Source organism: Dendropsophus ebraccatus, chromosome 4 (genome assembly GCF_027789765.1).
Source record: "Dendropsophus ebraccatus isolate aDenEbr1 chromosome 4, aDenEbr1.pat, whole genome shotgun sequence".
In the NCBI taxonomy this organism is placed as follows: Eukaryota; Metazoa; Chordata; class Amphibia; order Anura; family Hylidae; genus Dendropsophus; species Dendropsophus ebraccatus.
In genome coordinates, this window is record NC_091457.1 from 87,274,887 (window position 1) to 87,290,732 (window position 15,846).

The window sequence follows — 15,846 nt, forward strand, 5'->3', positions numbered from 1 at the left end:
CCCCTCTCCTTTTAAAAATGAATGGGTAATCATCTAAAGTAATGTCAATGAGGTCCTCATGAGTATAGTTATCCTAATACACAGATTTCTTGATAATTATAGCAGTCAGAGTTCTATGGTCAGCCAACTGCTCGTAAGGGTGTGGGCCTCATTTACAAAGATACCATCCTTTACTTTGCCCTGCCATAGTTTGTGTTGTATTATTTCTTATTTACTAATGTGCCTTCTTCAAAACTAAAGACAAAACTAAAACACATTAATCCCGCCACTTAAACGTATCTGAAATTTAGACCACATAACCAGTCAAAAAAATGGTCAGTTGCAGCAGGTTTTAAAAGACGCACTTTAAGTTCAAATACAGTGTCAATGTTGCAGAACTTCTCATAAGCCATTAGTACTAATAAAACCGTAGGACAACAGGAGTTTCCCTCTGAAGAATTTAATTTTAGCTCTATACATAATTTAAAGCTCGTCACTTCCTGTACAACTTGGATGTTTTCTTTACATTAACTTCAGAACCAAAATAAACTTTACAATCACTTTGTACAGTAGAAATTAGCAAAATCTTCACGTCAAACTTGGTGGTTTATTAAAATGTTGGACACTGATCTCTTAAAAGCATGAAACGCAGCATGTGCAGGAGCCGGGAAACATGTAAGCTCAGATAACAGAAAAAGTGACCTAAAAGTTTACCCAACTATTACAAGATCGTCAGAGGGGAACTCATAGAAGGGAACCTCAAGGTTGAGTGGTGCAGGGCCCTTCCTAATTCTACCAGAGGCATCATAGTGAGAGCCATGACAAGGACAGTAGTATCCTCCAAAGTCTCCAGCATTGGCAATGGGCACACAACCAAGATGGGTGCAGACTCCGATCAATATGGCCCACTCTGGTTTCTTCACCCGGTCAAGGTCATGCTGAGGGTCTCGCAACTCGCTCAAGTCAACCTGAGCCTCCTGCTCAATCTCCTTGGGGGTTCTGTGGCGGATGAACAGGGGTTTGCCTCTCCACTTGAAGCACATGTTCTTGCCTTCAGGGATGTCTGAGAGCTTGACTTCAATCTTAGACATGGCCAGCACATCAGCTGAAGCACTCATGCTGAATACAAACTGAGACACAACATTTTTGGCCACGTAGGCTGTGGCTACAGTGGTGATTCCAGTGACCAGGTAGGAGAAGCCCTTCCTGGCATCATCACTAGGGCGAGAAGGTTTCTTGGAGTCTGCAACCTCTTGGCGGCGGTAATCTGAAAAATCAGGTACAGTGACATCGCTGTGCAAGAAGCGAATGGTGGTAGGACCTGCAGGAAAAAGAGCACAAAACCAAACATGAAGGGTAAGGAAAAATTACACCAATGAGATCTATGCACATATATCCAGAGAAGTATCACACAGATATCAAGAGGCCAAATATATCCTCATTGTGAACCCTTACATCCTACCTACTGAAAGAGGGTTACAACTCCAGTCGTCTTGTGAGAATCCCTAATCCTCACAATAAAAAGCCATTGTTTCCTACGCATAATTCTTTCTTCTGAGACCTAACATTCACAGCATATCAAGCGGATATGCCATAAATATCCAACAGATGGCCCACCTCTGGACATGCACCAATCCCAAGAGCACCCCCAGACAGCCATTAAAGCAGAAGTCCGATGAGAAATTAAAGTATTGTATTGCCCCCCAAAATTTATACAAATCACCAATATATACTTATTAAGTGAAGTGCTTTTTTCCCTGCACTTACTTACTACTGCATCAAGCGTAGTGACTTAATCCCATACAGTAAAGGGACCTCGCTGGCTGCGCGCACCAGCTTTACAGGCAAGGCCTGCCCCGGCCGGATTTCATTGGCTGCTCCACTCCAGGCTTCCTAGCAGTAAAAATCAGACCCTGCTGGACCCCCTGACCCTAATCTGAACGTTTAGTTTTAGGGTTACTACCAAACTACTTAACTATCCCCTGCCCACACAACGACCCTAACCCTCTGGGTTGGTGTTAATCAGGAAGATTAGGGTTAAGGTTGGGGCTGTGGGGAGGGTTAGGAACATGACAAATCAGTGGGACGTAACACTAATCCGACCCCTAACCCTAAAACTGAATGTTCGGATTAGGGTCGGGGGTATGGCAGGGTCTGATTTTGGCTGCTGGGAAGCCAGGAGTGGAGAAGTCAATGAAATCTGTCTGGGGCTTGCCTGGAGAGCTGTGTGGGCACACCCATAGAGGTCCCTTTACGGTATGGGATTTAGACACTATCCTGCATCAAACAGTGATGTCACGAACCAACTCCCAGAGCTGTGCGGGCTGTGGCTGCTGGAGAGGATGGTGGCAGGGGGACACTGAAGGACACAGGGCACTGGAGGGACACTGAGCATCCCTCTGCCATTATCCTCTCCAGCAGCCACAGCCCGCACAGCTCTGGGAGTCGGGTCGTGACATCACCATTTTATCCAGGAAGTGAAGCCTTGATGCAGTAGTGAGTGCAGTGGAAAAAAAAGCACTTTATAAGCATTTCCCATAATAAGTGTATAATGGTGATTTGTATAAATTTTTGAGGGAAATACAATACTTTACTAAAAAAAATTCCGCCAGACTTCTCCTTTAATGTTCTGAAAGCCAAATACAGACAAAGGGAGTTGCATGGCTGCTGCATCACTACAAAGTGTTGTTAAAGAGCTTGCCCAGTATTACAAAAACCTGTTTTCTTCCAAAAAACACACCTCCCCTCAGTTGATGTGTCATATTACTACACAGTTTCATTGAAGGGAATGGCGCAGAGCTGTAATACCACACAGAACCTGGAAAGAGTAGCACCTTTTTTTTTTTGGACAAATGCATCTGTTTTTCTAATTCTGAATAATCCAGGCTTAGAAAAACATGGCTGCTTTCTACCAGAAACACCACCACTCTTTTACTTAGTTTGGTTGTGGGTTTTGCAGCTTGAAATGAATTAAGCTGAATTGTAATACCACACACAACCTGAGGGTAGGGTGATGCTGTTTTGCAATAAAGTAGCTGTGGGTTTTCTAATCCTAAAAAAAACCTTTATGCTGTTGCATATATAGTCACTTTATTTCTTAAATTTTCAGTCAGTATGGACATAAGACTTGTTTACCTAAAATCTGCCAACAGTGTAGCAACCCTGTTACAACAACTGGATATGATCTGCCACTAGTCAATATTGAAGTGAATGGGCGCTGAGCTGCAGTAACCAAGCACTGATTTATGGTGCATGATGTATGGTGCACAATGTACGGTGGGGAGTAGAGATGAGCGAACCTGGAGCATGCTCGAGTCGTTCCGAACCCGAACTTTCGGCATTTGATTAGCGGTGGCTGCTGAACTTGGATAAAGCCCTAAGGCTATGTGGAAATCATGGATATAGTCATTGGCTGTATCCATGTTTTCCAGACAACCTTAGAGCTTTATCCAAGTTCAGCAGCCCCAGCTAATCAAATACCGAACGTTCGGGTTCGGATCGACTTGAACCCGGTTCGCTGATCTCTAGTGGGGAGGCTTCCATGTCCCTGCACATAGTTTACATCTGGGCGCTGCAGCTCTGGCAAATGGCTGACCAGCAGCAGAACCAGATGTTGGCCCCCAGTCTATCAATGGCAACAACCTGTCAGTGCCAGTGATCAACTGAGGAGTCAGGTCCTGCATTGCGGAGAAGTCACATGAAGCTGAATATAGAGAGGACTAGGCACCATCAGTGGGGGAAGGGGCAGGTGTGTATGGTTATTTTTCCCCATTTGTGCAGCACCTGAACTTACGTAAGTAGTAAGATATTACCGCTATAAGACCACCTCGGGGTTTACCAGTAACCTGCAATAAGGATAATAGCTCAGTGGCAGCACAAGGCACATGTATGTGCAGGACACTTCAAGGACAGTCAGGAATAGCTGCCCCTGACTATTTCTATGACTACAGCTGTAGCAGGGCCTAGCTCAGCAAGCAGCCACCCTCAAGGAGCAGTACACTGCCCAGCTGCGCTCAAACTACAAGTCCCAGCAGCCCCCGCTTTACGCCTAGACCACAACACATCCCAGAGAGCATTGTGGGATATATAGTTCTACGGAGACGACCTGAGCAGCATCTCCCCGCACCGACTCTCACCATTAATCCCGGCTGTGACGGAGAGGGGTCCGCTGGCGGCCTGGCCGCTTAGAGTCTCCCGGCTAAGGAACGGCCTCTTCACATCGAGCAGGACTTTATCACTGTGCTGGACTACTCCGGCGGCCAGCGGCTTCAGCTGCCCGGCTACAGCATACGAGGTAGCTGACAGATAAGGTGACAACGCACCGGAGCGGGCGGCCAGGGACAACATGGCTACTGCAGGACAAACCTACGGGGACGCGTCGCCGGTCAAAGCGACCTTTTACAGGAAAAGGAAGTGACATAAAGAGCGTGATGATGTCATGAGAACGCACGGTGAGGCTTACGCCACTCGGAGCGCGTTTGCCAGGCAGTGGGCGTGGTTTGGAGGAGATCCGGTATATTGGAATTAACAATATTAATGCACCGTGAAGCAGTGGCTTCTGTAAACCAATCAGATCGCTTGTGTGATTGGCCATGGAGTCACTGAAGAACGGAAAGTGACATGTTATTGTCTGCTAGAGGCATATGATATCCCTCTGATATCTCCCTCCAGCATGAATATCCCTCTGATATCTCCCTCCAGCATGAATATCCCTCTGATATCTCCCTCCAGCATGAATATCCCTCTGATATCTCCCTCCAGCATGAATATCCCTCTGATATCTCCCTCCAGCATGAATATCCCTCTGATATCTCCCTCCAGCATGAATATCCCTCTGATATCTCCCGCCAGGATGAATATCCCTCTGATATCTCCCTCCAGCATTAATATCCCTCTGATATCTCCCTCCAGCATGAATATCCCTCTGATATCTCCCTCCAGCATGAATATCCCTCTGATATCTCCCTCCAGCATAAATATCCCTCTAATATCTCCCTCCAGCATAAATATCCCTCTGATATCTCCCTCTAGGATGAATATCCCTCTGATATCTCCCTCTAGGATGAATATCCCTCTGATATCTCCCTCCAGCATGAATATCCCTCTGATATCTCCCTCCAGCATGAATATCCCTCTGATATCTCCCTCTAGGATGAATATCCCTCTGATATCTCCCTCTAGGATGAATATCCCTCTGATATCTCCCTCCAGGATGAATATCCCTCTGATATCTCCCTCTAGGATGAATATCCCTCTAATATCTCCCTCCAGGATGAATATCCCTCTGATATCTCCCTCTAGGATGAATATCCCTCTGATATCTCCCTCCAGCATGAATATCCCTCTGATATCTCCCTCCAGCATGAATATCCCTCTGATATCTCCCTCTAGGATGAATATCCCTCTGATATCTCCCTCTAGGATGAATATCCCTCTGATATCTCCCTCCAGCATGAATATCCCTCTGATATCTCCCTCCAGCATGAATATCCCTCTAATATCTCCCTCCAGCATGAATATCCCTCTGATATCTCCCTCCAGCATGAATATCCCTCTGATATCTCCCTCCAGCATGAATATCCCTCTGATATCTCCCTCCAGCATGAATATCCATCTGATATCTCCCTCCAGCATGAATATCCCTCTGATATCTCCCTCCAGCATTAATATCCCTCTGATATCTCCCTCCAGCATGAATATCCATCTGATATCTCCCTCCAGCATGAATATCCATCTGATATCTCCCTCCAGCATGAATATCCCTCTGATATCTCCCTCCAGCATGAATATCCCTCTGATATCTCCCTCTAGGATGAATATCCCTCTGATATCTCCCTCTAGGATGAATATCCCTCTGATATCTCCCTCCAGCATGAATATCCCTCTAATATCTCCCTCCAGCATGAATATCCCTCTGATATCTCCCTCTAGGATGAATATCCCTCTGATATCTCCCTCCAGGATGAATATCCCTCTGATATCTCCCTCTAGGATGAATATCCCTCTGATATCTCCCTCCAGGATGAATATCCCTCTGATATCTCCCTCTAGGATGAATATCCCTCTGATATCTCCCTCCAGCATGAATATCCCTCTAATATCTCCCTCCAGCATGAATATCCCTCTGATATCTCCCTCTAGGATGAATATCCCTCTGATATCTCCCTCCAGCATGAATATCCCTCTGATATCTCCCTCCAGCATGAATATCCCTCTGATATCTCCCTCCAGCATGAATATCCCTCTGATATTTCCCTCCAGCATGAATATCCCTCTGATATCTCCCTCTAGGATGAATATCCCTCTGATATCTCCCTCCAGCATGAATATCCCTCTGATATCTCCCTCCAGCATGAATATCCCTCTGATATCTCCCCCCAGCATGATTATCCCTCTGATATCTCCCTCCAGCATGAATATCCCTCTGATATCTCCCTCCAGCATGAATATCCCTCTGATATTTCCCTCCAGCATGAATATCCCTCTGATATCTTCCTCTAGGATGAATATCCCTCTGATATCTCCCTCCAGCATGAATATCCCTCTGATATCTCCCTCCAGCATGAATATCCCTCTGATATCTCCCTCCAGCATGAATATCCATCTGATATCTCCCTCCAGCATTAATATCCCTCTGATATCTCCCTCCAGCATGAATATCCATCTGATATCTCCCTCCAGCATGAATATCCCTCTGATATCTCCCTCCAGCATGAATATCCATCTGATATCTCCCTCCAGCATGAATATCCCTCTGATATCTCCCTCCAGCATGAATATCCATCTGATATCTCCCTCCAGCATGAATATCCATCTGATATCTTCCTCCAGCATGAATATCCATCTGATATCTCCCTCCAGCATGAATATCCCTCTGATATCTCCCTCCAGGATGAATATCCCTCTGATATCTCCCTCCAGCATGAATATCCCTCTGATATCTCCCTCCAGCATTAATATCCCTCTGATATCTCCCTCCAGCATGAATATCCATCTGATATCTCCCTCTAGGATGAATATCCCTCTGATATCTCCCTCCAGCATGAATATCCCTCTGATATCTCCCTCTAGGATGAATATCCCTCTGATATCTCCCTCTAGGATGAATATCCCTCTGATATCTCCCTCCAGCATGATTATCCCTCTGATATCTCCCTCCAGCATGAATATCCCTCTGATATCTCCCTCCAGGATGAATATCCCTCTGATATCTCCCTCCAGCATGAATATCCCTCTGATATCTCCCTCCAGGATGAATATCCCTCTGATATCTCCCTCTAGGATGAATATCCCTCTGATATCTCCCTTCAGGATGAATATCCCTCTGATATCTCCCTCTAGGATGAATATCCCTCTGATATCTCCCTCTAGGATGAATATCCCTCTGATATCTCCCTCCAGCATGAATATCCCTCTGATATCTCCCTCCAGCATGAATATCCATCTGATATCTCCCTCCAGCATGAATATCCCTCTGATATCTCCCTCTAGGATGAATATCCCTCTGATATCTCCCTCCAGCATGAATATCCCTCTGATATCTCCCTCTAGGATGAATATCCCTCTGATATCTCCCTCCAGCATGAATATCCCTCTGATATCTCCCTCTAGGATGAATATCCCTCTGATATCTCCCTCCAGCATGAATATCCCTCTGATATCTCCCTCTAGGATGAATATCCCTCTGATATCTCCCTCTAGGATGAATATCCCTCTGATATCTCCCTCCAGGATGAATATCCATCTGATATCTCCCTCTAGGATGAATATCCATCTGATATCTCCCTCCAGGATAAATAACACGTACAGTTTAGTATTTTATGGCATCATACGCCCCTGGCTCATTGTTGTCCTGGCAGTAGATGGGCCTCTGTATGCAGGGAGGTGGGTATAACGGGCACCTGACTCCACACCTGGGTGTGGGCACCATTATTTAGGAGTACCCCTTCTCTGGTGTGGACCCCCCTAGTGTCACACATCACCAGGTTACTTAGTTTACCATTTGTGTTAAAATGACACTGTCACCCCCTTTTTTGCATTCTGACATCTTTACACAGGTGTAAAGGGTAAATTTAGCGGTTTTCATACCTTATTTTATATCATACGTCACGGTGCTTGTTCAAGTAAAAAGTCATCTTTTACCAACTGAAGATTGTGTTAAGTGGGCGTGGCCCCGCGACATTAGCACCACTTAGCCCCGCTCACAACACCACTTTTGGCCCCGGTGGAGTTGTGGGTGGGGCTAAGTGATGCTAATGCCACGAAGCCCCGCCCACCTAACACAATCTGCGGTTGATAAAATGACACTTTTTACTTGAACAAGCACCATGATGTATGATATAAAATAATGGATGACAACCGCTAAATTTACCCTTTACACCTATGTAGAGATGTCAGAATGCACAAAAGGGGGTGACAGTGTCACTTTAAATTTGGCTTATTATGGGAATAGAAGACACCTGAGAGTGCAATGGAGATTGTATATGACTCTTTTTAGGAGATGAATAGGGTAAGTCCGAGGTCTCCTCACCATGACCTTACCAGCATTCGCTTCACTTACAGCCCTTACCATGTAGAGGTCATGTGACCGAGCAAGCGGAGGTCAGGCTGGGTTCTGGCATTGGTGGCTGGCTTTCTGGGGGTGTCTGTTACTGGTCCTTACATGAGTGCCCGTGGCCTGAACCTATAGGGGTAGCTTTGGCCTTTAAGGGTAATTATTATTTCCACAAACGTCTGATGTGTCATAGTGCCACAGGGGGACATTTATTAAGAGTGGCGTGTTCGTACTCCAGTCTCAGATAAAGCTCAGTCCCTAGGAGGGGCACGCTTAACAATCGTAAATAAGACAGGGTCCCTTCTAGAATTGTTTCAGAGTTTGTGGGACTATACGTAGGTTGCTGTCCCTTGGATGCTTAACTTAGCAGACTTTTAGGCTGGGGCTACTGAGTGACTAGTCTGTGACTTTATTACAGTTTGGCTGTAAAAGGGGTAGTGCGGTGTAAAAAATTTTTCACTAAATAACACACATTGCAAAGTTATACAACATTGTAAGGTGGCTATTTAAGTGAATGGCCCCCTTCCCCATGTCCCCCCCCCCCAACCATGGACCCGGAAGTGTGATACAGTATACTTACAGAATCACTGTCGACCCCGGCCGCCATCTTGGGACGACCATGTCATCTTCAGGAGGCCAGCCTGACTGCTCCAGCCCTCCCTCAGCGCGTCATAAACTGCGATTGGCTGAGCATAAGAAAAGCTCCAGACGTCTTCTGTTATGCTTAGTCAATGGCGGCTGAGCAGCTGATGACGCGCTGGAGGGGGGCCGGCATTAGGGAGGGCTGGAGCAGTCAGGCCGGCCTCCTGAAGAGGATGTGATTGTCCCAAGATGGTGGCCGGGGTCAACAGTGATTGCGTGAGTATACAGTACCACATTTCCAGGTCAACGGTTGGGGGGGAGGGAAACATGGGGAAGGGGGCCATTCCCTTAAATAACACACATTACAATGTAGTATAACTGTGAAATGTGTGATATTTAGTGAAAAAATGTTTTACAACGCACTACCCCTTTAACAAAGTATCTGAATTGCAGAGAAGACCTGTGACCCAAAATCCATCAAGGAAGGTATTATCGTAGTGGTAGTGCATCACCATTCACTAATATTACACCCAATGTCATGCGACCAAAGTCGCCATGTAGTCCTACCCTTAGGAAGAACTGTGTAGTATGTTATCAAGAATTAAAGGGTCACAAAGGAAACTAGGTCTATACTGATGCATTACGTTAAACCTATTTTAAATATACAAGCATTTCTTAAAATATCGTTTCCAAGATATAAACTTACTATGTGCCTGAATTGTTTTGATTACCCGTTTCCCTTGGTTACAGCCCGCCGGGCCCCCTCTAGGTCGCTCAGTTCAGTAGCAGTCACATGATGCGTCCCATTAGCTTGGCGATTGGTTTTCACTTCATATACAAGCAAGAGGAATTGTGAGAAATTGTCTGCATTGTTGCATGACAGCAGCAGGGTGACAATTCTGGGAGGAAACCAGGCAGTGAATGGATCCATGGGGAAGGGCACAGGGATGTAAGCTACGTTCCTGAAAACAGCACATTCGTAAATTCACACATATAGACAAGATACTTCATTAGGAGATATAATATTGGTCCCATTTCCCATCTCCTGTTGTCACTCTTGCATTGCCTGGGTAACATTAATGAACACATTATGATGAAGAACACAGACCAGGGCTAACAGACCATAATGGGAATCCTCTCAAGCTGCACCGGCACATATACACCAGAGAGAAGGGTAGATGGGGACCTGAAAGACATTCACCCTTACCACACACAAAGTAAGGACCACCACATGGCCAGGCCCATTTGACGTTTGCCATTGACCATCTGGATGATCCAGAGGAGGCATGGGAGAAAGTCATGTTGTCAAATGAGACCAGAACAGAACTTTTTGGTATCAACTTCACAGTGTTTGGAGGGATAAGAATGATAATCACAATCGTGAAGCATGGGGCGTAGTAACATTATACTTTGGGGGTGTTTTTCTGCAAAGTGGACAGGATGACTGCACTGTATTAAAGGAAGAATGGATGGGGCCATGTATCCCCGGATTTTGGCCAACAAGCTCCTTCCCTAAGTAAGAGCATTGAAGATTGTTGGTGCATGGGTCTTCCAGCATGACAATGACCCAAAACACACAGCCAGGGCAACTAAGGAGTGACTCAATATGAAGCATGTAAGGTCCTTGAGTGGCCTGGTCATTGTCCACACTTGACCTCAACAGAAAATCTTTGGAGGGAGCTAAAACACAATGTTGCCAGCAACAGCCCCTGCAACCTGAAATATCTGGAGAAGATCTGTATGGAGGCGTGGGACAAACCCCCTACTGCAGTGTGTGCAAACATGGTCAAGAACTACAGGAAACATATGATCTCTGTAATTGCAAACAAAGGTTTCTGTACCAAATATTAACCCTTTGAGGACCAGGCCCAAAATGACCCAGTGGACCGCGACAATTTTCATTTTTGCGCTTTTATTTTTTCCTCCTCCCCTTCTAAGAGCTCTAGCACTTTCATTTTTCTCTCTACACGGCCATGTAAGGGCTTGTTTTTTTTAGGAATAGGTGTAATATGTAATGGCTTCTTTCATTCTACCATAACATATATGATAGAACCCCAAAAATGTTTTTATGAAATCCTTTTTTTTTTTGCAATTAATTATTAATAAAATGGTCCTGTTGTGACTCTTATAACAGTTTTAGTTTTTCACCTAGGGGGCTGTATGGGGTGTAATTTTTTGCGCCATGATCTTTAGTTTTTATTAATACCATATTTGTGTAGCTCGGACGTTTTGATCACTTTTTATCAATTTATTTTATATATAATGATCAAATAAATGGAACTTTTTTCCCTTTTTTCATTTATGCCATTTGCCGTATGGGATGACGACTGTTATATTTTGATAGATTGGACAATTACGCACGCTACAGTATATAACGTTTATTTATTTAATCATTTTATATGTAGTATTTATAAAAGGGGATGGGGGGGATTTTACTTTTTATTGGGGGAGGGGCTTTGGGGTATTTTTAAAAACATCTTTTTTTTTTTTTTAGACATTTTAAGTCCCCCTGGAGGACTTTTCCATGCAATCATTAGATTGCATACACTGATCATTGCTATACCATAGGCATAGCATTGATCAGTGTTGTAGGAGTTCTGCTTATTGAGCCTGCCTGTGGCAGACTCAATAAACAGAACCCCGATCGGACCCCACGGAGGAAGGTAAGAGACCTCTGGCGGTCCGTGAAAGCGATCAGGACCCCCACATATACACTACGAGGGTCCCGATCGGTAAGTGACAGGAGCTTCGATCGCTCCATTCAAGGGGTTAATAACAGGCTGCACCTGATCTGTCCCATCATTACTGGCAGTTGGTTTTGGGGGGATTGTGGGAAAGTGTCTGCACTCCAACATGGCAACAGCAGGGTCCCAGTTAAGGGAGGAAATTAGGAAGAATAGAGAAAAATGGTACAGTGAGGTAAGCTTCTTTACTTAAAAACAGCACATTTGTACTGTTTTACTTACAGTGTATTTATGTGCTACACATCTGATTATACCGTCTTTGCTTCAGGACACCACCCCTTTAAGCTCTGTTTTTCTATTGTATCAAAAGCAACATAATTATTTAAAAATTGATTTTTTATTTTTATAGATTCTGCTCCACACAGATGAAATTTACCTACAATAAAAATCTCTCCATTCTTTGTAGGTGGGAAAGCTTGCAAAATCGGCAGTGTTATCAAATACTTATCTGTGGCTGGCAGTATTTGGGGTGAACTAAGCTCTGAGTGGTTGCTATAGATAATATAGACAGTTGGATTATATCCCCCATTTGTGTACATCCAGGCACTGCACCTCGCCCAAAAGCCTGTTCATCAGGGAGGTAGAGTGCCAGGTGATATTGAACCAAAAAAACAGTTTTTAGCTTTTTCAGCTAAAGTAAATGCAGTGTACAATAGGATTTCTTAGCCTGAATTAGTAGATGTGGCTTTATTTATTGTATGTAAATTAGGAGCTAAAGCCCATTAGGTGATCCCCCAGGTAACATAAGACCTGCACATTCGGCCTGTCAGTCCAAACAGGGTGGCCATTTACTTCCTGCCATAGAGGTGTAAGGAAAGAAAGAGCCAAAATGTGCTGGGCTTTATCTCTTAATTTGCACCAAACTTTTAAAGTCTACATCTCATCGCTGGAGCGATGGAATGAAATAAGAGTTATATCTGCTGATTCAGGAAAAGAAGCAATATTAAACCTATATAACACTACCTGTAGTCAACAAAAAGCTACTTTAAACCTTAAATGTCTAGTGACGGATACATATCATTAGCGATTGTACGTTTTGGCATCATGACATATAGGTGTTGTATAGCTGGGTTAGATGGTGGTGTTCCTGAGGCACTTGTCACCGTGGCCAGGAGTGGTATGCGCCCACCCCTGGATACACCAACAAAACACTTTTTAATATGGGTGTAGGTGTGAAGTAAATCACGAGTCTGGATTGAATTTGAACAGGAAAACAATTTTACTGTAATCCCTTTAACGCAGTACAGAGTAGTAATCCAGTTCACAGTAATGGGTGTCGGCACTATTCACTCACCGCTGTGTAGGAGATCCCAGCTGATAGAGTCTCTCTGGATACTAGCGTGGTAATAGCCGTGCTCTACACCTCTTCAGCCAACAAAGTCCAAAAATTATAGAAGAATAGAGGCAATGTGGCACTGGCTGAATATATCCACGTTTTTCTTTATTACACCATCAAAACAGTCAGTGATACAAAGTGCAGATCGGCAACGAACGTTTCACGCTACAATGCGCTTTTTCAAAGCCATGACATCATATCCTCCACCTGCTCCATTTATATGGAGTCTCTTAAAGGCACCATTACATCTAAAATATTAGTGCAAGATACAAACAAACAAATTTCTCACATATGTGTGACACTGATTTTACAATTTTGTAAGAGATTATTATTTAGAGACTATTGTGTTACCATTTGGACCTTTTTATTATAACCATAGATTAATTTCCGAGCGGTCATTAAGACCCAAAGGTCCTAGCGCTCCGGTCTTTAAAATGAATTCATTTTCTTTTTCCAATAATTTTCTGTGTCGGTCCCCTCCTGTTCTTAAAGGTTCTACTTTATGTAGTCCCATAAAATTCAAGTGACCTACGTCCCCATTGTGTGCTGAACGTATATGTTGTATAAGTCGGGGACAACCTTTTCCCGTCGTTATTGATCTCTGATGTTCTGTAAATCTCCGATATAGGGGTCTAATGGTTTTTCCTATGTAAAAGGAACCGCATGAACAGATTACTGCATATACCACAAAAGATGTTTTGCAAGTAATAAAACTATTTACTGTAATGCTGTGACCTCCCAGTTGTATCCATTTCACATTTTTCAAATTCTTGCAGTGATTACAATGGCCACATTTAAAGTTTCCTATTGGTAGCTGTTTTGTTAGCCAATTATCCTCACGCATCCCTTGAGGGTCTATTCGGCCCCTAACCAGCTGATCCCGCAAATTAGTACTTCTCTTAAAGGACACTAGTGGACTCTCTTGTGTATATTTACCCAAAACATCATCTCTCTGTAAAATATGCCAATTTTTATTAAGAGCTGCACGTAGTACCTGATTCATAGGGCTATGTCTAAAACTGAAAACACATCTCTCCGTTTTCTTTTTTCGTATAGGTTGTTCTATCAGAGTATATCTGTTTAGTTTTCTAGCCCTTTCCAGTGCTCTATTCACATTGGATTTTGGATATCCCCTCTCCACTAGACGCTGACTTAACTCCGCTGCCTGTGTCTCAAATTGTTCCACCGTATTATTTATCCTGCGTAGTCTTACAAACTGTCCATACGGGACTGCTTCCTTTATATGTTGGGGGTGATAACTATCAAATCTCAGTAATGAATTTGTAGCGGTTGGTTTTCTATAACTACTTATTCTTAATGTATTATCCACAACCTCCAGACTCACGTCTAAAAATTCTAACTTAGAGTCTCCAAAGTTGTGGGTAAAACGCATGTTGTGTGTATTAGTATTTAAGTATTCTAGGAATTCCAAAAAGCGTTTTTTTCCCCCTGACCATATAATTAATATATCATCGATATATCTGAGGAATAAACTGATATCTCTAGCAAATGGGTTATTAGCATTGAAAATTTTTTCATCTTCCAAATCTGCCAAAAAAATGTTAGAAAAAGTGGGGGCTACCGGAGTCCCCATCGCTGTCCCAGCCCGCTGGCAGTACCACCTGACCCCTACAGACCCCTATATCGGAGATTTACAGAACATCAGAGATCAATAACGACGGGAAAAGGTTGTCCCCGACTTATACAACATATACGTTCAGCACACAATGGGGACGTAGGTCACTTGAATTTTATGGGACTACATAAAGTAGAACCTTTAAGAACAGGAGGGGACCGACACAGAAAATTATTGGAAAAAGAAAATGAATTCATTTTAAAGACCGGAGCGCTAGGACCTTTGGGTCTTAATGACCGCTCGGAAATTAATCTATGGTTATAATAAAAAGGTCCAAATGGTAACACAATAGTCTCTAAATAATAATCTCTTACAAAATTGTAAAATCAGTGTCACACATATGTGAGAAATTTGTTTGTTTGTATCTTGCACTAATATTTTAGATGTAATGGTGCCTTTAAGAGACTCCATATAAATGGAGCAGGTGGAGGATATGATGTCATGGCTTTGAAAAAGCGCATTGTAGCGTGAAACGTTCGTTGCCGATCTGCACTTTGTATCACTGACTGTTTTGATGGTGTAATAAAGAAAAACGTGGATATATTCAGCCAGTGCCACATTGCCTCTATTCTTCTATAATTTTTGGACAGAGTAGTAAGTCTTTTCTTTAAATGGAGGTGAAATATATAAAATGCAATCTTTAAGCTGGGTATCTTAGGTTTGAACACAACTTCTCACTGGAGGAATAATGCTTTAATACTTTAATTGGAAAGTCTTGGAATACTGTAGCTTGGCTTTAGGAGAGGAGAGAGGAGTGCACTGAGAGTTACTACAGGCTTATTGGGGGCCCCTACTTAGACCCTGAGGTACTCAACTGTGGGCTCTGGAAGAGAGTCCCTACGCCCATGGGTATGAATCTTCCACCTGTTTGCTGTCTATGGGCACATAGAAACATAGGGCAGGAACGTAGGTCCCAAGTTGTGGGCAAAGCTAGCCGTCTGGGGACCCCTAAGGAAACCTAGCAAATCGCAGTGGAGTCTTTGCTTTATCTGCTTTCCTAGCCACTGACTAGTAG

The 15,846-nt window shown here is 43.8% G+C and overlaps 1 protein-coding gene across 1 annotated transcript; it reads right to left on the reverse strand.

Annotated features, from left to right (window-relative positions):
• Nucleotides 1–329: 329 nt before the first annotated feature.
• UQCRFS1 (ubiquinol-cytochrome c reductase, Rieske iron-sulfur polypeptide 1) lies at nt 330–4,404 on the reverse strand. The gene is made up of 2 exons (XM_069968575.1): nt 4,116–4,404; nt 330–1,300 (listed from the first exon to the last, which is right to left on the reverse strand). The coding sequence occupies exons 1-2, from the start codon at nt 4,324–4,326 to the stop codon at nt 690–692; spliced, it is 822 nt and encodes a 273-aa protein (XP_069824676.1). The 5' UTR covers nt 4,327–4,404; the 3' UTR covers nt 330–689.
• Nucleotides 4,405–15,846: the final 11,442 nt, after the last annotated feature.

Bases quoted from the DNA above. Each gene is read 5' to 3' on its own strand.
- UQCRFS1 (XM_069968575.1), bottom strand. From the start codon at position 4,326: ATGTTGTCCCTGGCCGCCCGCTCCGGTGCGTTGTCACCTTATCTGTCA. The intron at 1,301-4,115 runs GTGAGAGTCGGT...TTTTTCCTGCAG, and splicing joins CGTCACAGCCGGGATTAATG to GTCCTACCACCATTCGCTTC.